The sequence below is a fragment of the Conger conger genome, chromosome 10 (genome assembly GCF_963514075.1).
Source record: "Conger conger chromosome 10, fConCon1.1, whole genome shotgun sequence".
Classification (NCBI taxonomy): Eukaryota; Metazoa; Chordata; class Actinopteri; order Anguilliformes; family Congridae; genus Conger; species Conger conger.
Genome location: NC_083769.1, coordinates 31613825 through 31639475, shown reverse-complemented (window position 1 = coordinate 31639475; position 25651 = coordinate 31613825). Strand labels below are relative to the sequence as shown.

Here is a 25651-nt window from a genome sequence, read left to right as displayed (position 1 = left end):
ATATTTTATTTGGTTGTTTTTTCTTGGCTTCTCAAATCCTTGACAGTGAAAGACCCCGGGGTAGGAGACCTGCCAATATCTGCCGTGTTGCAACTTGAATGTAGGATCTCAACAGAGAGAGATCCCTGATAAATATGTTTCAGGCTGGTTGGAAATGCTTTTCACACACAAACAAGGTGCAGAGGAGGAAGGAGAATATGGCATATGGCTCAGTCATACAAGGGTTTTCTGGGATTTCCTAATGTGTGTATGAGAGCACACACACACACACACACACACACAATGCCCTCCCACATCTGAATGTGTGAAGTTGCCCTTGAGACAGAGGGGAAGTTATTAAACACAGATGTAAGGAGGTAAGGGGAGGAGGGAAACGGAAAGGAGGAGCAGATTGGGGGGGGGGGGGGTTGGCCAAGTTCAGGAAGGAGATGAGAAGCAATAGTTGGTTTGGTGTATGCCTTCCTTTTCATATATGATCTTACAGTGATCATATTATCAATAACAGCAATGCTAAAGCCATGTCTAAAGCCAATTATTGAGCAGGCAGATAGACAGTATATTTACAAATATGTTTAGAAAAGTTCATCCTCTAAAATTATTTTTGGAGAGATAATGAAAAAATGTTTAGGCTAAAAATTTCACAATTTAAACTGTTGAAAAATGATTGAATAAGAAATAAATTAAAGCACTGACAACATGAAATAACAGAGATTAAATGAACAAAAAAACACAAAAAAGGTGTGTTCAGCCATTAGGAAGAGGGGAGCGGGAGAGGTCAGAGTGTTGGGAGAGAGGGTGGGTCTGTGTCCATCCACAGGAAGTGAGGTTCTGCGCAGGGACAACGCAGCCTGCTGGAGGGCATGCCAGGCATGTGCCACAGCAAGCCACTCGACCCAGCATGCAGTGCAGCCAAAGCAAACTGTCAGAAATCAGTCAACACTGCACCCATGGCTTGTCTTACAGTAACACTCGCCTCATTTTCCTGTTCACAGCTCCTTAGATGCTGCCTGTCTCTTACGGTTCAGTTACCTCCAGAATGACGGGAATGAAGCACTCTGAGGTCCTCTGCTTTTGCAGCTTTACCGATTCAGAACAATGGAGAAATGGCAACAGCAAAAACAGGCAGGAAGTAGAAAGTATGGATCAAGGAGGAAGTAAAGTCAAGTAAAATGTAAAATGGAGAGCTGAAATTGAAGAAGAGAGCATACAGAAAGAGTACCTGGTATCTAAGGAGAACACAAGAAAGAAAAATAGGAGAGAGAGAGAGAGATAGAGAGAAAGAGAGAGAGAGAGATCAGCAAGGTCACCTGGGGGTGTTTAGCCTCTCCAAGCATGAGAGAACTGTCTCCCTCATTAAAGAGATTAGGACTGGAACTCAGCTGAACATAATTTCCCCTCCCCCTTGAACTGCAATGCACATCACTGATCTGTCTCTCCTCTCCCCTTTCTACTGCATGCAAATACTCAGCCACCTGGCAGAGGGTATGTGTCTCGATCTGGTGTGACAATAACATAGGTTCGGCGCTTGCGGCAGTACAACCAAACCCAAAAGCAATCATGTGACACAATCACTCACTCACTAAGTGAGCTGCTCCCCCAAAGTAACAGTAGAATTCTCTTTCACCACTAGATGGCATAAAGGCCAGAATAAGAGACCAAACAAACAAACAAACAAACCCTTCAACAGTGCCTGTTCTTGCAGATCATCACAGATAAAAAGGCAGGATGTAGATTAAAAATATTAGGATAGGAAAATTCCAATTAAAGGCATACTATGCAGGATTTCTTGCCTTGCTTCCCTCTTGTTTACAATCAAAAAAATGTATACATCCCCATTCTCAACCCCGCCTACATCCCCAAGATGACGATGCTCACCCACCTATGAAACAACTAGATATTTTATTCGGGCTAGCTATCATAACCGCTTTGTAACACCATATTGCAGACTACCGTGTGATAGCTGTGACAGCAATCAGCTAAGGAAACCGTGGCCTAATACTATTTATAAAACATCTGTTTCATTTAGTAGTCGCTTTCCACGCAAGCCTTTCATTTGTATTAAGTTAGTAGCTAAGTTACTGCAATTGCGTCTCTTTCGAAACTACAGCAATAACTCAAACAGTCAAGAGTTTACTCGCAAGTATACCGAAATGCTCGACAGACATTTCTGATAGCAAAAATGCACGCTTTGCTCTCATATGCAGCAAAGTTAAGGGGTAGCCAGCTTCGGCTTGGTGGGGATGGAACAGATAGATATTTTGCTTTGGCTAGCTTTGTAAGGCAGGTTTGTAACATTCTATTGCAGACTGCTGGATTAATGCCCAGAAATGTCCAGAGATGGCAGAAGTTAGACAGACACAGGTTGCCAGTGTATCATAGTAATGACTAAGCATGTTTGTTGTATAATATTTTCAAGGTGAAACTCCTGCATAGCATGCTTTCTGCCAAACGAATTATAATTATATGCTTAAAAAACTATGCATGTTCAGTAATGCAAAAAGACACTACAGAGCAGCTGTCAATAATTTTACACTGCAGAATATTTTTAATCATACAGGACAAAGCCTCATCCTTTGAAGCTGATGGTAATGTCACAGTGAAGGTACTGTACAGATCCCTGACTTGTATCAAGCCTCATACACTGAAGTATACGAGCACACCCTCTCTCTCAGAGGTGAGAGTGTTCTGAAATTAAATGTTAGCTCCTGGCCTCCCATACTCCTACAGACCACATATAATCTCCTGGAAATGGTTTGCTATAATAGAAAACATCATTTTATTTAAATTCCACAAATTATTTGCTGGTTCGTGCAGTCTGCTGTCACAGAAAGATGAAAGATTCAGTGAATGCCTAAATCCATTATTTAGAGTTTAATTTGCATTTATTAACAAATACGGTGGCGAAAACAAAACAAAAAAGCTTATGCATAGAAAAACTTGAATAATTCCAATAAATTATGACCATAAATGTGTTATTGAAAAATAGCCAGGTGTGCGTATGTGCGTTTGTAGATGAGAGAGAGGGAGAGTATACAGTAAGTGCCTTGTATATATGCATATTGCATGCAAGGACAACGGCGTAGTGTACTGATTTCAGTTGGGATAAAGACAGCTGTGGGCTCCGATAGAGAATAAAAGACAAAAACCAAATCCCATGCAAATACTATACGGTGCAAATGAAGCACATTCAATGAGACCCCTGTTTCTGCTGTAGGGGTTTAAACTGATGGAAATGCAGCAGTTATCACCAGCACATGACCTTCAACTCCTGTTTCCTCTGCTTTCTTTCAGTAATTCCACACACACATAGACACACACAGACACACACACACACACACACACACACGCGCACACTGCCCCAGCAGGGGTTCGGTGAGGCTCTCTGAAGGGGCCGGGTTGCAGGGGCTGAGGTGGTTTTGGGGGTCATTCATTCATTTTGCCTTTGTGCTGTGCTATGCTAGGCCCCCCACCACCCATTCCTAAAGGGGCCCACACAAGACTCCATTTCAGTCAGCTTTTGTGAGCATGAAAAAAAGGCCTGAAGTCCTGAAGCAGGGCCATAGGCCAGGTGGCTGGGGCCCTTTCAGCATCTTCCTTCAGTGCCAGCTCAGAGGTAGAGAGAATCCCATTGGAGATCACAGATTACATGCTTTGATCACCTTCTCAAGCTGGGAAAAGAACACGAAGGGTGAGTCCAAGCAGCTGCTGGACAGCCAACTCTGGGATCTCCAACACCCATCATGTCTCTCACCCACAACTCCCACAAAGGAATAGAGACTAAGCCAAAAGCCTCAGATTTCACACCGTTAAACACTGCATATCTGTCTTTTTTTGTTTATAATTAGCTAAACTAAAATAAGGAAACATGATGATGCCATAGAGAAGGAGATCATTTGAACTGAGTGTGGTTTTAGGGGAATACCACATGCCATGGGCAATTTCATTAATCCAAATGAGGCATAAAATGTTGAATAGCCAGCGATTGTGTGTGTGGTTCTCAAACCCCTATGTATGATGCTTTTCAGTCCAACCAACCACAATTGCAATCCCAGAATTGTAACAAACAGCTAATTTTTTATTAATTAAACTCATCTCATATTTTGACGATGCACCCTCTTAAGCCACATTATGTCAGAAATACTGTAGTTATGCATGCCATGAAGAATAACATTCTCAAATGCACATTGTGCTTTATGCTATATTGCAAACGATTCCATAAAACAAGCAATCTGTAAAAAATGTATGTTACTGGTTGGCTCAAGCCAGTTACTAAAACATTTTAATAAAGAAATAAATAATATTTCAATGCCACAGCGACTAAACACAGCTGATTTCACACACATGCCTCCTGCTGGTTAGACAGTATAATCACAACACATCTTTACTCTCCTGTGGCCTTCAATAAGCAAAGTGCCATAAAATGTTTTGATGGTTGTGATTGGGGTTGGTGACCATGGCAACTTTCCCATTGCATATCCGCTCAGCCATCTCTCTCAGTGCCCCAGATAAATTGTGTGCGCTGGTACGCTTACTCATTCACTGAGCATGTCACCCATAGGCAACTCAAACAATTGGTCCATTGTAACCTCCTAAGACCTGGTGTACACACTCCTCATTTTGGTCTGTACAACCATAATACTTAATTCTTAACATATGTGGACATCATTTTTCTCAAAAACTACATCATGTCAAAAGATGATGCTTAGTTTTTATACTTATCAGGTCCCAATAAGCCCAAATAGCAAATAGAAATTAAAAATGCATACCAAAAAAGAGTGCGGGTCTTAGGAGGTTAAGTCAGAAATTGGTGAATTAAAAAGAATGATGAAAAAACAGTACATCAGCTTTCTCAGTTTATGCTTTGGTAGACCCCCCAATTATTCAAAGGATTGTCAACCATGATGTTCCGTTCCGTTCACAGAATTTTCGGGAAAAGCTCCTCTTCAGCAAATGGATTGGACATACCACGTTGAGCAACAAGGCATTCAACATTGCAGTATTGTGATAAGTAATCCGTAAGCGTGGGGTTTTAATGGTTAAAGAACACCAGGCCTGTTGCCTAACCATGACATCCCTGGAGTATTAGGGATGAAAACATTAGCATATCTCTGATCTTTTTGATCCCCCTCCAGTTAGGCAGGCTAAGTCATGGCAGTAGGCTTTACAGCATTGTCACCAGACTGGACAGGTCAGAGAAGCTGTTGCTAAGGTCAAAGTTAGAAGACCTACAGTATATACATCACTCTTGAGACACTATAAAGTGTGGGGTTACCACCTGTGCACAGCAGTTTTGAGAAGCTTTTGCGATGCTTGGTTGCAAACTGCTGGCTTGTTGGTTTCACCTGCCATGGTCAGGGTGGTTCGAGGCACTACTTACATCCCTGTAGTTAATGTAGAGGTTACAGATTCTATGCACTGCCCATGCAGTACCCATGCAGTAACGTGTGCCACAAGTGTGACAATGAAAGGAAATACACAGAAAGACTAGTTAGAGCAGGTTAGAAACATTTAGTCTGCATTCTACACCTGGTTTAAGAGATGTGCCTTTAGTTTCACCTCAAAGGTATGTAGAGAGTCAGGTTCCAGAGCCTGGAAAAGGCCGGGGTCACCCACTGAGTAGAGAGTGGTAGAACGGCTGTTGAGTTTGTCATAATCAGAGGAGTGTAGAGGGCTGGCTGGGCTATAGATATAGAGGAGCTGTTGGACATAAAGTACCTTGGCGGGAGGTAAAGTAGCTGGGGCATGTCATTTCCAGTGAAGGTTTTTGACTGAAATGGACCATGACCGAGAATTTCTGACAGCAGTGGCAGAGTTAAAGACCCGAGATAGCAGCAGGCACCAACACTAGTAATACCAGTAATGTAGGACAGGATAAGACCACAATGTACTATTATTCACTTACTATTACACAATGTATTATGATTATGATGATAAATATTATAACAATTATTAGATTATTTAATTATTAGATTGTTTAATGAAAAGTAAATGGGGAATCACTGTCCTCTATGGCAAACCCAGAGGAACAAGTACCAAAGTGAAATAAGATCAAATATGCAGGAACGTACAAATCAATTGGGGGATTGCACATTACGTGTGGAATAGTAATAGAATGATTCCAATGTGGCGTAGGTGTTGTATGTCTGTGCAACAACTAGTTTTCATTAACGTTGTGCGTATAACGTATGAACCAGAGTGCTTTCTGTTGCTAAAAAAAAATTAAAGTTTGATTCTTTGAGAAAGATGCATGAAGAAGGGGCAGTGATGTCTCCTATCTTGCACAACAAGATAGCGGGACCTGGAGTGATGAATCGGAAGCTGGCTGCATGCCCAGAATAAGTTTTGTCTTCATATAACCAGTGTGTTTTGCATAATCTTTCCAGGGAAATATAGCCTCCATCCATCCATTATCTTAACCCGCTTATCCTGGACAGGGTCATAGGGTGGCTGGAGCCTATCCCAGCATACATTGGGTGAAAGGCAGGAATACACCCTGGACAGGTCACTAGTCCATCGCAGGGCACACACACCATTCACTCACACACTCATACCCATGGGCAATTTAGACTCTCCAATCAGCCTAACCTGCATGTCTTTGTACTGTGGGAGGAAACCCACACGAGCACGGGGAGAACATGCAAACTCCACACAAAGGTGCTAAAACAGCCAATGCAAATTTTACATGATCTTAGCCACAACGGGAGGGCATAATTAAAAAGACGTGGTATATTTCTGAGATTAAATATAATGTTATAATGTTATGTTACAACTGGCAAAATATATGCAGGGTAGTTGGTTCTTATAGGAAAAGGTCTGCTGTTAGTAGACTACTGGATGGCTCATGTTAATCAGGATAAATTGGCAGGATCAATGCATTAGACAGCTCTATCCTGAGCGACATGCGTTGCATATTGTTGTGTTGTAAGTACCTCTGGATAGGACCATCTGCTAAATAAAAGTAATGGGGAATGTCAGAAGTGAAGTAAACTACTAGCCGAGGTGGGCAGGTGAAATGTTCCTTTTTAGCAATTGGATTGTTGCACCCAATATGCTGCAAGATGACTTTGCTAGGTTCTGCGATCTCCTACGTGGCATTAGTCAACAACAAATGTCGCTGTTCCACATCTTAGAGCCATAGCGGTCCGGGCTCCCTCTGTATCACAGCGGTACTGAATAATCCCACCCACAATGCTTCTGACTGGAGGTACAGATCTCCCAATGTATGAAGGTGAGGGAGATGCTTATCAGCCTACTAACAGAACTGTAACCAATGGGACTCTCAACACTAAACAAGGGATCCATGTCAAACACAACCAGTTAGTTAAAGAAAGACAAGTTTAATTACTTCTCTTCACTGTCAAATTCTGCCACAGGCAGGCAGGCAGGCATTTTTACTTCAACAGCCCATAATAACACGGTTTGGAAGTAAACACAAGCAAAATGTTTTGATTCAGTAGTCACGTCCCACTTCTCCACCCTGTAAGCCACGGTCGTGTACAGACACGCCAAAACCCGCAGCCGTGCTCCCCCTCCACCTGCCCACAGGCCAGTCCTCAACAGAAAGCCTCTCGCCTCTCCTTCACGCACACAACCTGAACACATCTTACAGCAAACAAAGCTCATCAAAACAGCAGGCATTGGAAATCCAGTAGGAGTGCAATGTAACATAGTGCAGAGGAATCATACCCTTCTGCATTCAGGGCATCAGCTTTGCTTGACAAAAGTGTAGCATTACTGATTGACAGTTTCATGTAAACTTATCTATAGCTGCATCAAGCAAGGAAATAAATCAAGATAAATCTTGTCTTTTCATGCTGAAAACATGAGATCTGATTGGTGTATAATTTCTCAGGGAATGACTGAAAGCTTAGTCATAGGAAAAGGCTACTTTAAATATTACTTCATGCCATTTCGTTTTATTTTGCTTGATCCAATCCTTCTCAAATGTGGCCTACTAGCCCATTGGCACAGTACCTACAGAATGTTAACAAAGGGGCGGGGGGTTGGGGGGCAGTGAGAGACGTACTGATTGCTTTCAAAAAGCCTGAAGCAATAGAATCTAGCGGGTTCTGACTTCTCTATGACAGAACTGTGAGAAGAGATCCAGTTTCCAACAGGAAATGCTCAGATTCCTATATGTTGTAGGGCAGTGAAAAGGGTGACACTTAATGATTTAAAAGAGCAGGGGGTAAGATAATGCCTGCTCAGAGGAAGGAGAGAGAAGAGGAGGGCAAAAAGGGAAGAAGAACAGTGTGTATGTGAGACTATGTGCAATCAGTGAAGCTAAAGGTCCTTGTGGCTGTTCCATTTGACTGTAGCAGTATACTGTTCTCACAGAACTTGTACAACTTGAGAACAAGCCAACAGACCATGCTTTCCACCAACTCTCCACTACTTATCAAAACCACCTGTTTCATACAAATCAATTAGTAATGTTTTAAAAACTATGGAAAGAATGGAAGATGGAAGACTAATTTCTGTACAGCTCCCATAATGAACTAAGAACAAACCAGACCAGGCATCTGTGGGAACCATAGAACTAAAGAGGGGGTTTTACGCCATCGGCCCTCTCAAATTCCACAACGCAAATCCTCCTTAAACACAGACATACTGTAAAGCAGGGAGGAGTAAACAATGAGGAACATGTAATCCAATCTAAAGGAATGGGCAGACAGCAAACACAGCCAGCATTTCATTTTACCTGTGTTCCTAGCCTTCAAACCATCTGCTTGGCGTTAAGGAATCTCACCAAACAGACAGAGCAGAACAGAAGAATTGCTTTTCTTACCGTCGCTGTCATCTTGTCACTTTCTCCCATGATGGCCGAAGGGCACTTGTTTGATGGCATCACGGTCCTGTTTATCTATCCTGCATATAAACCACGGGATAATGTGTTAAAAAGTAAGATTCTGCATGATGACTTCTATTTAGAGGTTTGAAATCTTGCAGACATATTTAGATTACAGAATAACACCAAATGTTACAATAATGTTCCAAGCCAAAGATATACACTCACCAAGCACTTTATTAGGAACATTTTTACTTTATTACACCTACTTATTCATGCGACTATCTAATCAGCCAATTGTGTGGCAGCAGTGTAATGCATACAATCATGTAGATACGGGTCAGGAGCTTCAGTTAATGTTCACATCAACCATCAGAATGGGGAAAAAATTTGATCTAACTGACTTTGACCGTGGAATGATTGTTGGTGGAGAGAGTTGAGTATCTCACGGGATTTTCACGCACACTAGTCTCTAGAGTTTGGAAGGAATGGTGCAAAAAACAAAAAGAAATCCAGTGAGCAGCAGGTCTGCAGACAGAAATGCCTTGTTCCGGCCGCCTCCCCCCGCCCAGCACCCAGATGAATCATACTGCTTGCCACAGATGGCCAATTTACCCTGAGTCAACTATATACCCTGGAACTTTGAAAAACTGCGTTATGAATACTGAAACTATTCCTTTGTAGCACTGGGAGATCATAGATTTGGTGAGTCTACTTAGTTTGGCAAAACCTTATAAACAAGACTCAAAAAGCTCAGCACAACACAGCCTGTTCTATGTTCAAAACCTTGCATTGTTCAATCTTGCAATTCCAAAATCTTTGGTTCAATTTTATTCTGTAAATGAATACTAATGACAGCTGCTCATTTACCTCCTCTTCAGACTACTATCCACAATGCCATCTCAAAATAGCATTCCTCTCAACGGCAGTTTGTTAATGCTGGAAGAGACGGACACAGAAGAACAGAACATCTCCTCCCAGTGATAGAATGGGAATGGGCCAAAAGTTCAGGCACACTGAAACGGATGGATTTTTACAATTTAAGGTAACCTCATTGGTCTCAGCCTCAGGATTTAGAGCCATAATTCATTTTGAGATACTATCATTAGAGCTATCATCTCTGACATCTTGAAACTAAATAGAAAAAACACACATGAATATTGTGCAGCAAAGCTGTCAGCTATCTGGGATTTAATGTCTTGGGCAGTATTATAATGGTGTCCAATACATAACAGCATTAAGGTAAGGTAGAAATGCTTCATTTCTGATGTGAACACAAGCACACAGGCACACTTCACAATATATGATTGAACATATAAAAATAGTCTGCCTACATGCATAAAACCATAGAAAAGAAAGGAAGAAAGAAACAGAAAGAAAGCAAGGCCTAGACAGATTCCTTTAATCTTGACAACAAAGCTCTTTCTTCAGGTATCAGTGATGGCACATAATTAAGCAAAAAGTTTGAGAAAGCAGGTGTACATGAGAATGCATGTACCTGTTTGTAATGGCACATGGCCAGTGATTTTAAGAGCAATGGGTCAGGGGGTGGGACACACATACTGGACAGGAGCAGACCAGACTTGCCCCAAACTGCTGCAGGGGAAACAGGATTGAGCAGCTGTGCAGCATAGGGACATTTAGGACCAATACTCATGGTATTCAGGAAAGTCCCACTGGGATATACCACTTATTAAGGCAGTACGAAATGAAACAAGGAATTTGCTATTGCACAAGAAAAGCACTGAATTGCTATGATATGGAGTGAGCTTGGCAGCTCAAAGTAGGCAAATGCTTGATGAGGAAGCTTCTTGCCCTCCTAAAAAAAACCCCACAACAATAGTGCAGCAATATTGAAAAGAGCAGATGTCTGTGGACTTACAGGGAGCATAAGACTGCCCAGTATAACTTGTTAATAAATACAGGACATGTCTCAAAAACACAACAATGACATGTTAATGTTTATCATAATGTACTCTTGTTTTTGTTTCTTTATGCAACTTTTTCTTGTTCCCAACTTGATTTTGCATGGATCCAACACCCAATTACAGAGGGGGTAGAATATTTTCAACAGAAAACATGACTCATTTCTATTAATGCCCATTTTCTTGAATCTCTGATAATAACAAAGGCAATCTTTACATCATATAATAAGGAGCTTGAAAAGGCATTATTTGTGTTTGTGGCTGATCAGTCCATAAGGTGTGTATTATTGAGATTCCATATTTGTACATTGATGTAATATACACTCATTTATTTAGTTCCTTAATGCTCCTCTGCATTCCACTGTTGTAATACATGGTTATTTGCGGTACTGTCACCTTCCTGTCAGCTTTGGCCAATCTGGCCATTCTCCTCTGACCTCTCTCAGTAACCCTCCTTTTATGTTAGGATTTTATGACCGATTTTATGCTTGGGGTCAAATTGAGCCCAACAGCTGAAATAAACACAAAAATAATGTAATAAACAAATTTTGATATGTAGTGTGTCGCCTTCTTATTGTCTCCCAAATTACTACCTTTTTTATAAAAACATAAGTGAAAGCTTGGCACCTGTATGGGAAAGTGCCACCAGAATCACTCACAAAACATCTGAGAAAAACAAATCATATATGTATATTTTCTTACATTTTATACAGTTACAGAAGGTGAAAATAACACTGCACAACACATTTGTTTGCAAAGTTGGTACAGGAAGCCAAATGCGAATGCAAATTAAGAAAAGTGGACACATCAAAGCCACACTGGGCGTGTGAGATTAGAGCTGAACTGTAAGAGAAAGTGCTTCCGAGAGGATCAGCTGCCATCTTGTCAGAACACCTCTGCCATTACAATTACACAGCCTTCTTCTGACATACCACTGAAGTTTTTTCTCTCAAGAAAACAGAACATTCTCCAGCCATTAAAAAAGTGAAAATCCAACGCCAAAGCAATAGTTTTAGACAAAATGTTCCATTGCATGGAACCATTTCAGTAAATGGTGCTAGATGAGGCTAGTGGTTACTTAGAAATCCACAGGTGACCGGTGGCACTGAGCATGTATCAACGGATCAACGGTGCCAGTGGGGTAAGCTACAACCTTAGTCACAGGGGAGGTACTTACGGTACATGCGTTCTGTTCTATGCATGAGGAAATCGTATTCTACGTAACATCCTCCTTTGTTTCTTTTTCCTGCCACTCCCCCAACCCCCCAGAGCTCATGGACCACTCCAACAGGCCCCTAGTACTTGGTGCATCCACCTCTGGCAAGGACATGAAGTCTTTTCCTGTAATGCTTGACAAGGTTAAGGAACACATTCGGTGGGATTTGGGACCATTCCTCTATGCAGATCCTTGCAAGACTCTTCACATTCGTGGGCTAATGCTCATCAACTGCCCTTCAGTTCAGGCCACAGGTTTTTGATTGGATTGAGGGCTGGGGCCTCAGGTGGCCACTGCAGAACATACATTTTGTTGTCACAGAACCATTTCTGCGTGGAATTTGAGGTATGCTTTGGGTCATTGTTTTGTTGTGGTAGAGGCAACTTTTCCAAAATTGCCTGATATGTGGTGGAATCCATAATACCATTGATTTTAACCAGTGGCCCTCAAAAATTTTTATCCCCAAAACATCACTGACCCACCGCCAAATTTCACTGGGGGTATAAAGTTTGTATATATCTGTTTAAAAAATATATATATATATATATATATTTTGGTCAGATACAGCATCCGCATGTTTGGTATTGAAACTGAGATACATAAAAAGAGATGTGTATCATACTCAAGTGGAAAGTGGAGACGTTACCTAATTACATATACATTACATAAACAGAACCACTATGGGGCTGCTGGCCACAGGACTCACATGGTCTGGATTCAATACCAGACTGTGGGGCTTGAACAGTGATCTTAGCAGGATAAACCAAGCAACAGACCATCCAATAGCTTTCTTGATGACACTTTAAAGCTCTGATTGACAGAATGGTGTTAGTTTGAATTGAAATAGATTGTGTCACATCAGAAATAGTCAGCAGGTCGGGTGGAGCATTCAGATGCTAGCCTTTAGGCATCTGTGTTCAGTGGGCCTACAGTGATGTGCTATACAGCGCTGAGTAAGCATTTGCATAATAAACCTCTGCATTGCCCAGAGAGGGAGGGGTCCAGTCAGCATCGTGCCGTCTGCATAATTAGTCTAATTCAGCCTTCTCCAGCAATGTGCAGGAACCTTACCTCTTTGGTGTCCTGTGCGAATAAGAGCCAGAGGGCACATTCTGGAAAAATTCTCCATTGAAGACAAAGTAATATTTACAGCAGTGATTCCAAACCCTGATCCTGAGATCTACTGGCCTGCAGATTTTTATCCCAACCATAACAAAGCACATCTTATTCAATATCTTGAGATCTTGTTGATCTGCTAAGTAATATAATCCAGTGTGCCAAATAGGGTTTAAATGAAAACATGCAGAATGGTAGATTTCCAGGGACAGGGTTGGGAACCACTGATTTACAGTTACAGTTCCAAATCAGCATTAGTGTGAACAAAGCCAATACATTACCAGATCACAAGCACACAAAACTCAAGTTGTTATACTAAGACATCCATCAAGCTGCTATACTGCAAAAAGAAGGTAAGCTGAGTTTGCATACCAAATACAACATAGTCCTCAGTTTCTAATTGCAATCTACCTGGTACAATTCAAGATAACCATTGATTGCCAGAAAGGTTAATACAGCAATGATCGATGTTCTATGTGTGGCTATTCTAAAATGTATTGTTAATTGGGCATTAAGCTACTTGGGCACAACCTTCCTTGATCAATTGTGAATGGCGCAAAATTGTGCCCTGTGTCATTTCACGGAGATCTAACTGGGAGTAAAATGATGCTCCCAAAGTTAAGGCCATTAAATATGTATTAAAATGACATAAACATACATCTTTACATATAGATGCCCATATTTATACATATGTATGCACTTGTAAATATAGCATATTTCAATTTAATGCACATACACGTTGATTCATGCATTTAATGGCTTGCATTGTAGACATCATGAATTGCAATATTCCATTAGTTTGAAATCAAATATGTATTCCTAATTATTTCACTTTTCCAGGGTTCCCGGCGCTCGAAATCATTGGCCAGCCTACCTATTAATACGCTCGAGATAAAATCTATGTTAATCGCCGGCGATTCAGGTTACTTAGAATTTTCTTTTCAATGTAGGCTATCTGATGGTGCCGGCATAGCTGGGAGCGAGTTTAAATAGCCTATAGCTCCAATCCAAAAAAGCCTATAGCTCCAAAAAATCTGATTTCAATCGATTTGTAAAAGCTTGACACATTTTGACACCGCAATGACAACACAATATATTTGTTATTGACGCCTACGCATATGTTGCTTGCGCACAGGAGTACACTCCCGTCCATGCATGCACACTCATGGCATGGCCACTGAAAACTTCAACAAAATAGCCTACACTACGGAGAAAGTGACTCTCATTTGCATGCACTTGTCCCTAAAGAGAAAGTCATACTTGGAATTAAAAGCGCTACAGAAAAAATGTATGCTTCAACTTTTAATGTTTCAAGTTTTCAAATGAATCGCGAAATATCACTCCAGTAGGCTCACCTATGTAATCTAATTAAACAACTGAAACGTAGGGTACACTCCATAGTTCATTTCCTATGCACGGGGTATAACGATAACTGTACGACTGTAAAACATGAGCGAACGGGTGGCTTTAAAAAATAGTCAAAGGGGATGCATCGGCTTCAACTATTTAAACATGTCTAACTTCACGGTACACCTAACTAAAATAAGATTTCTCATGAACATATTCAACGTGAGACTTGTAGAGTATAGCACTGTGTATTTCCCAACTACTTTAATTTGGTCAGACAGCTTTGTTCAGACAAGAAACTGAGTAGGTTATGAAATCTTTAAAATAACTCATTCCTTCCTCCCATGCTACTTACATAATAGTAACTTAGCCTTCGCGTATTTGTATGCATTTTACAAGTAGATCGATAAATACTTTAGCGTCGTTTACATATTGTTAGCGTCATATAATTTTAGTTTGCTATATTTCTCAAGACATGTGTTAACTACCTAAGAGAAGTGCTGTTTCTTTTCTATGAAGCGTGCTGGAAACATGTTCAAACAGTTTGCCTATAACATGTGAATGAGGGAAGGAGAGGAATTTACCTGTTGCCGCAGCTGCAGTCTGTGGAGCGAGAGAGAGTTGAGATTGATTGGTCCAATGGTTCCCTCTGAGAGTTCTGCGGTTGCCAAGGTGTCACAGTGTGTCACAGTCAAACCCATGCATATACGGACGCCTCTAAGCCCTGGGGGCTAATATGTATGGTGCAATTTTCCCTTCATCCCCCCTGCTCTCTAACCCTCTCGCTCTTTTTTGTCACAGTACTCAGGCGTGACTTTTCCCGGGTCTCGAATCGCTCTCCAGCGGAATACAAACTACATTTACCCTTCATTTAACCCTTATATTGCTTTAGACAACGTTTGGAATTTTAATGAATGTAAGGGTGGCAGATTAAATAATGAACTATACGCACAACTCATTGTTATAATGTAACACCGTATTGTACAACAACAACAACAACAACAATAATATGTCTAATAATAATAATAGATTTTTATAGTTGTATAGTACTGAATTAAAAATAAAGAGAGATGGTCCCTTAAGTATCACGCCTTTTCTTATGTGGAAGTTTTGGAGTAGATACAGTCTATGGTGGCGGAAACATAATGGAGCCACAGCCAAAACACTGGACAAACATCCTTTGTGAATTCTGCATAGTTTTTTCTGAGCTATGGCTAGGTAGTTTTCCAAAAAGGTCATTTGGAGACTCCAAAAGGACGCACAGAAACTAATTGAAATTATGGGTCTTATGACATCTAAAGTACTGTATTTATTCTGAAAAAGGTGTTTGCACTTCCCCCCGCCTGTCACCCTCCCTCTTCCTCGCCCTCTGCTTGTGCTCTCCTCAGATAGCAACAGGTCAATAAGATTGTAAAAAAAAAAAAAAGTACAATAATCACAATAATAACATCTTGTAATAACATTAATTGAGGCCCATTGTTTTTGTCAAATGCCCAACCCCCATCAACTAGTCAAACACATTCCACTTGCTATTTATCATTCAAAACCAGCCTTGTTCCTTATTTATAAACATAATGAATAATAATACAAAATTTTTAGAATGGATTTCGATCACTGATATAAAATGGGGTCACGACGTCTTTTCACCGTCTTCCTCAGAAATATTCACGCGAGAATACTCCAGAGTAGTGATGGGAATTCCGGCTCTTTTTAGAGAGCCGGTTCTTTTGGCTCGGCTACCTAAAAAGAGCCGGCTCTTTCGGCTCCCAAGTGGCTCTTCAGATTTTTTGTTGTTTAAATTAATTCATTACCAAAAATAACGTAAAATTATATGTAAAATGAATTACTAATGTAAAAACCATACATTATATCAAATGTTTATTATTTATATGGCTTATTATACTCAATAAGGAGCAGAGTGCTACAAAAAATAAATTATAAAGTACAAAAACAAAGACCCAACTCAATTAGACAAAAGGTCCAATCTCTGATTATATTATTTATTAACTTTTAACTATTTACAGTGAAACAACATAGAGAAGCTTAGAGAATCACACTTTACAAAATAATAACACAATAAGGTTTTTGAAATAAACAATAATAATAATAATAATAATAATAATAATAATAATAATAATAATAATAATAATGACTCAGTGGGTAAAGGCAAGCACTTAAACAGCTTGGCACATAAATACATTTACATCAAGTAACGGTAATGCAGCCTTTAAAACCAGGAAAAAAACAACTTCTGTGCCATACCTCAATATAGCAGTATCCAATTAAGAGCCGTTTCGTTCGCGACCGACACATCACTACTCCAGAGGCTAGAGAGACAAGCGATTCCCTGGAAGTCCCCCAAAGGAAGTCCTCTATTTACACGTAGGCATCTCAAATTTGTTGTGCAACGTCAACTTTTTTGGCCATAAAATCTCAGAACAGTCTGTATTGAAAAATGCAGGCAAAAAAGTCGTTTTATCAAAGTCTAACAAACTATACATCGTTGATGTAATTAGTTAAATGGTTCTTATACTGTTCACGGATGGGGATCATGCCTTTACTGTGCAACAGGATTAGCGATAGGCCTACTGGTCAGAGATGTTCGTACGTGGGCTTTTCTTGGTCCAGAGAGTATATAGCCTACAAAACGTAGGTAATAGCATGCATATGTACATGCCTACTTTTGTAGAAGTATGCAGCGGTGAAACGGACAACAATGATAATCCTTCCAGAGCAATTATAAGTAAACAATGGACATTCTATCCACGTTTCTCCGAGTTAGCACGTTTTTAGAATTGCATTATTATGCAATTTGGTTTGCTGGAGCCTTGTGAGAAGGACACTGACATTACCTTATTTCGTGTAGTAGGCCTATATAGCTTTCCAAAATGCTGAGAAGGTGAGGTCCCCCCACGCTGGTTTTTCGACCCACATGTTACAAAACAAGGAACTGTTTTCGCTAAAGAAATGACATCTTGAAATAGGTTATACAGATGAAAACAGTTATACTGAAATTTACACCATATATATGCATGTTATTGTGGATATAACAGTTTGTATTGGTCAAGAGCTGATGTATTGGCATTTGTTACAATATGACTATGACTGAAGAGCAGATACCAATTAACATCAGAAGAAAACATGCAATGAAAGAGTATTATAAATTAGCAACAACACTTTGCGCGTAAAATTACAGTTGGGGGAGCTTTTGTAAATGCAATATGAATTAACATAATTCTTAAAAGAAAATCAAGATGCCCCGCCTTTTGTATTGAGTAGGCTATAAGCAATATCTGAAACAGTAGCCCACATGCCCACATCTGTGTTCAAGCCTGGTGAGCTAATATCAACATGAGACCACTCGTTTTGCAGGCGTATCTTTATTTGTTCAACTTGGACTTGTCCATGGTCATAATTTCATGCCGATAATTTTATTTTTAAATATGCTTAATTGTTTTTATTAAACATACAAGTGAGCTTTGCTGTGATGTAGAACACAAACTTGGGAGTATACGATTAAAACGTGTTATCAAAAACGACAAGGGTTAGGAAATAATACAAATTAAGAAAACGTAATGCCACTGTATAACCCAAAATTGTACGGAATGTATACATTAATTTAGTCTGAAGTGTAACAGGCCCAGAACAAAATATCAAAATATCACGTAAATCAAGTTTATTTAGTGTAATAGACAAAAAAGGAAATTACGTGGCGCATTAAAAACACGCACATGGATTATTATAGTCTCTGTATCGGCCTGCGTGCACGTTTATGAAAATGATGAAAGTGCTAAACTGAATGAGAAGTATAACGTTCCTGGAGGCTCTGTTTGCCAAAACAGGAAATGAAGGAACTGAGGAAGTAGAGAACATTTTGTGCGAGCGAGTGCTTTGAGCGTTAGCTAGCTATTTAATTTAAAAAGAGAGTGGCACTATGTTGCAACTTCAGTTTACTAAAGATACTCTGCCAGATTCTGTTAGCACTGACTTCCAGAATTTGAATAAATTTAATGAGCAGGTAAGCGTTCGGTACTGCAGAAATACAAGACGATCTGGGCTGCAAGTTAGCTCTTGTTAGCTAGCTTGCTAACCAGTTCAAATTATGTGCAGCTAAGGAATATCATAACATGTTTTTACCCATTGTATTTTAAGGATTATAGCTTATGTAGAAATATATTGCGGATTCACAGAGAGCATTGGCTCCCTGGCTACCTACTGAAATGTAGCTAATAACGTGACAACTGCTGTCAGTGTCATATGATGTTTCAATGGCGACATTAGAGAGGCGGTGCTGCATATGATGTATGTGCACGGTGTTCCCCTCGTTTTAATGCTAAAGAATGTCAGCGGACAATCACACTGTCCGTACGCACAGTTCAAAATGATCTTCAAAATTATCTCTCCTGTTTTGAATTTCTTAACTGGATAATTGTTATTCGTATGCGCAACACTAGGATATTTGCTTCCTGCGGTTCTATTAAAACGAAAATGCATGCATGTAATGGTCTGTGTTTTTTCTGCAGCAATTTTTAAGTCTGACTGACATTATCTACCGCTTCTTAGTAGAGCCTAAAGAGGTAAGAGCTCGTTATCGATGAGGATGATGTGTTGTGTGAATTAAACACTGGGTACTTGCCATTCTTGTGCATTTCTGATGCATCTTATTTCATTTTAACCTTTACCTAAATAAAACATAATTGTTTTTCTTTTAAACATACATATTGTCTCCTCCACATAAGAGACTAGTCATGAAAACATCTCATCCCATTGATCTGTTGGACAGCAAGGAATGGTGTGCTAAATATTTTAAAGTTTGATAACAGGTTCACTTTGACATTACCTGGTGATATCTATACCTACAGTAGAACCTGGTATGACTAGTTCAGTGGCAGTAATCTTAGAGTATTTTTAGGCATATACATTACAGTTGTATAGACCTATTTTATGCAAAAAAATATTTGTAGCCTAGAACTCTAGGTCAGGGGTTTTCAACCATTTCTGATTGAAGAACCTTTGCCCCCTCCGACTAGTTCAGTGTTTCTTCTGTGGCACATTTCCCAAATTTGCAGTATCTTATGGCTAGGGCCACCAGTTTGTCTCCTCTTATTTTTTTCACACTGTACTTTAGTCCTCCGCCATTTAGAGGTTGCGATAGCCTTTTTATCAAGCCCCTTCTCAAACAATGATCTCATTTGCACCGCCTCAATAATCTAAGTTAATAAAGTAATTTTAAGTACAGATGATGATTGACAGCGATGCTTACAAGCGGCACATTTATTTTAAATTCAGTTAAATTACTTACTACCATGGGCATGCTGCGATATTGTTAAATGTATAAGGGCAGATTTGTTCGAAGAAGTGGTACAGCAAATGCCCAGATTAAAAAAGTCATAATTCAACTAATCATGGTCTTCAATCAAGACTATGTTGAATCACTTGTCTTAGTGCTTGACAAAAACAAAAATGTGCAGCCACACCAGTACTTTTCAGGTAACATTGGACACCCCTGCTCTCCTGGCTTTTGATTTTTCAGCAACCAATTCCGACCCAATAAACCAGGTGACCCGAGTTAACTTTAATCAACTGCTTTAACTGATTAATTGCTGTGCTACTCAAATTTTGAGTAACAATGAAAGCCAGGAGACCCGGTGGCTCTCCATGACCAGGAATGACATGCTTTTCACAGCATTTTTTATACCATGCATGTTCACTTTAATTCTCTCTCTCCATATTAGATCAACAATTTTATAATATATATATTTTTTATAAATGTCTCAGAAACTCAATTGTACAATTAGTCACTTGACTGTGCATTTGGAGTGCCTATGGCAGGAGTGTCAAACTCCAGTCCTGGAGGGTCACAGTGTCTGGCTTTCATTGGCTAAAGAGTCGACACACCTTGTTCTCAAGGCCTTGATTGAAAGGAAACCACAAACACCTGCAGACACTGCGGCCCTCCAGGACTGGGGTTTGACGCCCTTGGCCTATGGGGACCCCTGGATGATAACCATTGAAATAAAAGCTGGTAGCCCTATTCATGGCACACCACTCTCAAATACAAGTGATGTAATGACGTTGTGATGTGCCGATAGTAAAACTAATATGACATTAATGACATTTATTTTGGTTTTGTGAATGTGATTTGTTGTTCTATTACCTTTTTAAAATTCATTTGAACTTGAACCTGACCGGTTAGGAAACACTGCTCTACTTCTTTGAGTTTTGGACTGTTGATTTGACCCTCCTTTATTGTGGTTGTCTTCCGTTTTTCCTGACACCATGAACAGGCAGACAGGTTCTTGCAGCAGCTGAGTGAGTTTGCTGGGGAGAATGGAATGAGTGCAGGCCCATTGCGAAACCTGGTGAAGAGCGTGCTTCTGGTGCCTCATGGTAAGAGAGGAAAAACATGCATCCCTCCTGGTCTAGTTCACTGTATCAGCCACACTTGAGCAGCTCCACTTTAAAGCTGCCTCTTGTTGTCGCATAACTGTCTGGACCAATCAAAAAGATGCAGTCGAGGGCATCTGGATGGCCATTTCGGTTGAGGCTCTGTGGTGCCCCACTATCTTGGATAAAATTCAAACCGTACCTGTGCTGACTACGGATGGTATTTCCATGCGCAGTTGGCAATTGTGTTACCCAGGGAATGAGAGTGTTCAGCGCTTAGGGATCTGAGCTCGTCGCTATCTAGTGACCCCTGCTGGCAGATCAGGCGTCCTTGGCCTGTGAAAGGCACATATGAGAGGTCTTCCTCCAGCTCCACTCGAGCTTGTGTGAAAAGCAGCTGGTGACATTGCATGTTTAAGAGGAGAACTGTGGATCTCGACACTCTCCGGAATCTGATTCACCTCAGAGGAGAACTGTGGATCTCTAAACTCTCCTGAATCTGATTCACCTCAGAGGAGAACTGTCGATCTCTAAACTCTCCTGAATCTGATTCACCTCAGAGGAGAACTGTCGATCTCTAAACTCTCCTGAATCTGATCCACCTCAGAGGAGAACTGTGGATCTCTAAACTCGCCTGAATCTGATTCACATCTGAGGAGAACTGTAGATTGCACTCTCTTGAATCTGAATCCCCAGTTGGGTTGCCAGCATGAATGCGGCTGCGTTTGCAGGGGAATAGCTCTTTCAAATCAGCATGGGAATTGGAGATGGCAAAAAAGATATACTCAAAATTAGAGTATATTTTTAGAAAATGCCAAAAAGAGAACCATACCTTTAAATAAAGGATAATAAAAAATAATAATTAGCAATTAGCATCAGCAGGGTGATTTTGTTGGAAATTGTTGATATGTTGCATTTGTCAGTTTTTCATTCAGAACATCTAACATTTCATTTATTTTTAGGTGCTCTGAAGAAGACTTTAAATGCTGATCAAGTGAAAGAGGATCTTATCACTTTAGGTGAGATGTATTGTATATGTGCATAACACCCCCCAATTAGTGCACCAGGATACATACATACATTATCCTAACCCACTTATCCTGAACAGGGTCGCAGGGTGGCTGGAGCCTATCCCAGCATACATTGGGCGAAAGGCAGGAATACACCCTGGACAGGTCGCTAGTCCATCGCAGGGCACACACACCATTCACTCACACACTCATATCTACGGGCAATTTAGACTCTCCAATCAGCCAAACCTGCATGTCTTTGTACTGTGGGAGGAAACCCACACGAGCACGGGGAGAACATGCAAACTCCACACAAAGAGGCCCCGGCTGACCGGGATTCAAACCAGGACCTCCGTGCTGTGAGGCAGCAGTGCTACCCTCTGCACCATCCGGTGCACCAGGATGTGATGCATTTTCTTTTACTGAAATTTCTGACATGTTTGTTCTTGTTGTAGGATTAAATGAAGACAAAGCACTCCATTTCTCAAATCAGGTGTGCCATGCCTCTTTCACTAGCCTTTTCAACTAATTAATCAACTGGTAAATGAATTAATATGTGGTTTTAGCTATGTATGCTTATTTATAAGACAATTTACTATACTATGGGTCATAAAAAAAGAAGAATGTATTACATTGGCCCCCTATCTTGTTTTGTTATCTCCATCAGTGGAAAGTCCACTATCCTGTCCTGTCCAGACTGGCTGTGGGACAGACTTTAATGGTTAATCAGCTTGTGGACATGGAATGGAAGTTTGGAGGTAAATGGGTGAATGGTCTTAGGAATGTCAGTGTGTAGAACATTTGAAGGTACATGGGTGAATGGTCTTAGGAATGTCAGTGTGTAGAACATTTGAAGGTACATGGGTGAATGGTCTTAGGAATGTCAGTGTGTAGAACATTTGAAGGTACATGGGTGAATGGTCTTAGGAATGTCAGTGTGTAGAACATTTGAAGGTACATGGGTGAATGGTCTTAGGAATGTCAGTGTGTAGAACATTTGAAGGTACATGGGTGAATGGTCTTAGGAATGTCAGTGTGTAGAACATTTGAAGGTACATGGGTGAATGGTCTTAGGAATGTCAGTGTGTAGAACATTTGAAGGTACATGGGTGAATGGTCTTAGGAATGTCAGTGTGTAGAACATTTGAAGGTACATGGGTGAATGGTCTTAGGAATGTCAGTGTGTAGAACATTTGAAGGTACATGGGTGAATGGTCTTAGGAATGTCAGTGTGTAGTAAATTTGGGGGTAAATGGGAGAATGATCTTAGTAATGTCAGTGTTTGGTAAATTTGGAGGTAAATGATCTTAATAATGTCAGTGTATAGTTAATTTGGAAGTAAATGGGAGAATGGTCTTAGTAATATCAGTGTATAGTAAATTTGGAAGTAACTGGGAGAATGGTCTTAGAAATATCAGTGTGTAGTACATTTGGCATTAAATGGGAGAATGGGAGAATACACTATTAGTGTATTGTATACACCCCCACACGTACAAGCCACACAGATCACAGAGATTCACATGAAGTATGTACCCTTTTTTACAGTATGACACAGGTTACCTTACTGCATTTTGCAGTAATTATAGGAATCGTCTTGACAGAGACGGCTAATTAAGTGAGGGAGGGCAGGAGAGAGAATGCTACTAAAGAGTTCCAGTAAAGATGGCTCTCTGCTGCAGAGTTTATTTGTATTCAGGATTATTCTTAGGGTTGTGAGACTTGTACAGATACAACATTGCAATCAGAACTAAGTAACAGTCTTGCTGTATATTGATATTTATCGATGTTCATATGCACCTGTGCTGGTAGGTACTGAAGATCTAGTCACGCAGTGCCATAATGATCTATGTAAGGTGATGTTAGTCAGGCATAAAGTGACTTAGCTTGTACTATTTACTAGTATTTAATATTATTTAGTGTTTATCACACTACATAAGAGCGGAGAGTGAAAGACCTTTGACCTTTGACCTTTGGCTTGTTGTAATTCTCAGTGACTGTCGGGACGAGTGAGCTGCAGAAGGTTGGGAACATCTTCTTACAGGTACCATCTGTGAATATGTATGGTTTCATAACCTTTGGGCCTGTAACTTAATATGACTTGTATAAGACCAGAGAGGCATACATAAACATATACAATGTTTAGGTCCTAGATTTAACACCTCTCAACAGACACAAACATTACAGTACCATTAAATGTGATAATTATATGTTTTATAGCTAATATTACTGGAGATCAGAAGGTGGTAGTTCCAGATGACTTTGAACATTTTTCATTTTGGGAAGCATTTTAACTTTTCAATGGCACAACGGATGCAGATGCCATGAGACTTATTCATAGATTTTTCATATTATATGTAATCCTCAAATCTTTTTGTGATGTCTTAACTATAGTTTCAATTTAATTTTCATGACAATATGTTTGCTCACCCATATACACTCCCACTGCATGTATAACATTATTCTGTCAGAAACAAATTGAAAAGTTTTAGTGTCCAATAGGTTCTATAATTAGGCGTAACTACTGGTGTTAATCCCAGGGCTCTCTGGGACTGAAAATTATTGATTGGTCTGCATGTTGACTTTATTTCAGAACCAGAAATATCCCAGTGGCCTGTCTTCTATCTTTATTTATTTTTCTGACAGATTTAAACTGATTTGTTTTCAAATATTCCAGCGATCCAGAGTGCCGAGTGTGTGGGGAATACAGTTATGTGCATCATAAGGCTGTTGGAATGGCATTGGCATGGGATGGCATATTTAACACTTGACTTGTCGTTAACTGTACAGGGCCGACACCCACAGTGTCATGCAGTAGTTATATCAGTGCGTCTCTGTCTCTTTCAGCTGAAGTTGGTTGTCAGGAAGGGGAATTCCACTGAAAATGTCTATATGGGTAAGTGGTGTTTCACAATGACCGTTCCCCTGTACTACACAATCCTGCCAATAAGCTCATTGTTTGACGTGTGGCGGTGTTTCACTGTCTGCTCATTATGCCGTTGATAGTTTTTTTGTGCTGTTTATTCCTGTCTGGCTGCAGAGCTGACCCTTCCGCAGTTTTATAACTTCCTGCATGAGATGGAGCGTGCAAAAGCCAGCATGGACTGCTTCAGCTGAACCCGCCTGATGCTGGAGAGCATACGGAAGAGATGGCCACAGGTTTACAACCACAGACTACCACAGACTGGTGTTGTGTGGAGTATGGGGAACATTTCTGACTTGAAGGATTCTTCCAGAGTTCCATGATGCAAGATTTCAAACCTTTGAGTGCATCCAGTTTGCATGTTTTGTACAACACTATATGACTGAGTGAGTGAGTTAATTCACTCAGGATTCACCAGAGGTAATTCTCTTTGCCACAGCCACATTATTCCAACCCCACTTAAAACACCCTTGTTTCTTGTTGATTTTTTCTTTCTCATAAACTCACTCTGTAAATTGCACTTTTTAAAAATAAATTGTCATTGTGTCGTTACCTTCATATTGAAGTTTTCATGAATCTTTTTCAAATAATAATAGATGTTCTTATACTTCGGTATACATTTTAAAAATGAATTTGAATATGAATTGATAATATATCATTCAAGTACTTCATTTTTACCAGCACGGGTGAACCAAGGTTTATTCCCAATAATGAGATGGATCTGTACAGTGAAACGTTTTTCAGGTGATAACCAAATATTTGAGCTGCGAGACTGGAATATTTAGTGCAAACAAAGGGGAGTTTCAGTAGATTTATAAATGCATTTAGAGAAAAATCAGTCCACTGGCCAGTAGGAGATGATTGGAATTAAGTGTAAGCACCAGTATATGTTCACGTGTAAGGGAAGTATGGTGTGTTTTTATGGGGGGGGGGGTGGTGAGT

The 25651-nt window shown here is 40.2% G+C and overlaps 2 protein-coding genes across 3 annotated transcripts in view; one reads left to right on the top strand and one right to left on the bottom strand.

The window, feature by feature from the left end:
* Positions 1 to 15199, bottom strand: part of dnmt3bb.1 (DNA (cytosine-5-)-methyltransferase 3 beta, duplicate b.1) — a 33434-nt gene extending 18235 nt beyond the window's left edge. For both annotated transcript variants that reach the window (XM_061257762.1, XM_061257764.1), the window contains exons 1-2: positions 14977 to 15199; positions 8789 to 8868 (exon numbers count right to left, since the gene is read on the bottom strand). In XM_061257762.1, the coding sequence (XP_061113746.1) occupies positions 8789 to 8848 (60 nt within the window). In that variant the 5' untranslated portion in view covers positions 8849 to 8868; positions 14977 to 15199. The remainder of the gene's footprint in view (positions 1 to 8788; positions 8869 to 14976) is intronic.
* Positions 15200 to 18226: 3027 nt separating this feature from the next.
* Positions 18227 to 25267, top strand: commd7 (COMM domain containing 7). Its single transcript, XM_061257995.1, has 9 exons — positions 18227 to 18410; positions 18916 to 18969; positions 20680 to 20782; positions 21742 to 21798; positions 22245 to 22282; positions 22457 to 22547; positions 23781 to 23830; positions 24634 to 24682; positions 24827 to 25267. Exons 1-9 carry the CDS (start codon positions 18327 to 18329, stop codon positions 24901 to 24903), a joined length of 603 nt encoding a protein of 200 aa, XP_061113979.1. The 5' UTR covers positions 18227 to 18326; the 3' UTR covers positions 24904 to 25267.
* The last annotated feature ends 384 nt before the right edge of the window (positions 25268 to 25651 follow it).

Coding starts and splice junctions, on each gene's coding strand:
- commd7 (XM_061257995.1), top strand. CDS start 18,327: ATGTTGCAACTTCAGTTTACTAAAGATACTCTGCCAGATTCTGTTAGC. Junction 18,411..18,915: donor TGAATAAATTTAATGAGCAG/GTAAGCGTTCGG, acceptor TTTTTTCTGCAG/CAATTTTTAAGTCTGACTGA. Junction 22,283..22,456: donor CACTCCATTTCTCAAATCAG/GTGTGCCATGCC, acceptor TATCTCCATCAG/TGGAAAGTCCACTATCCTGT.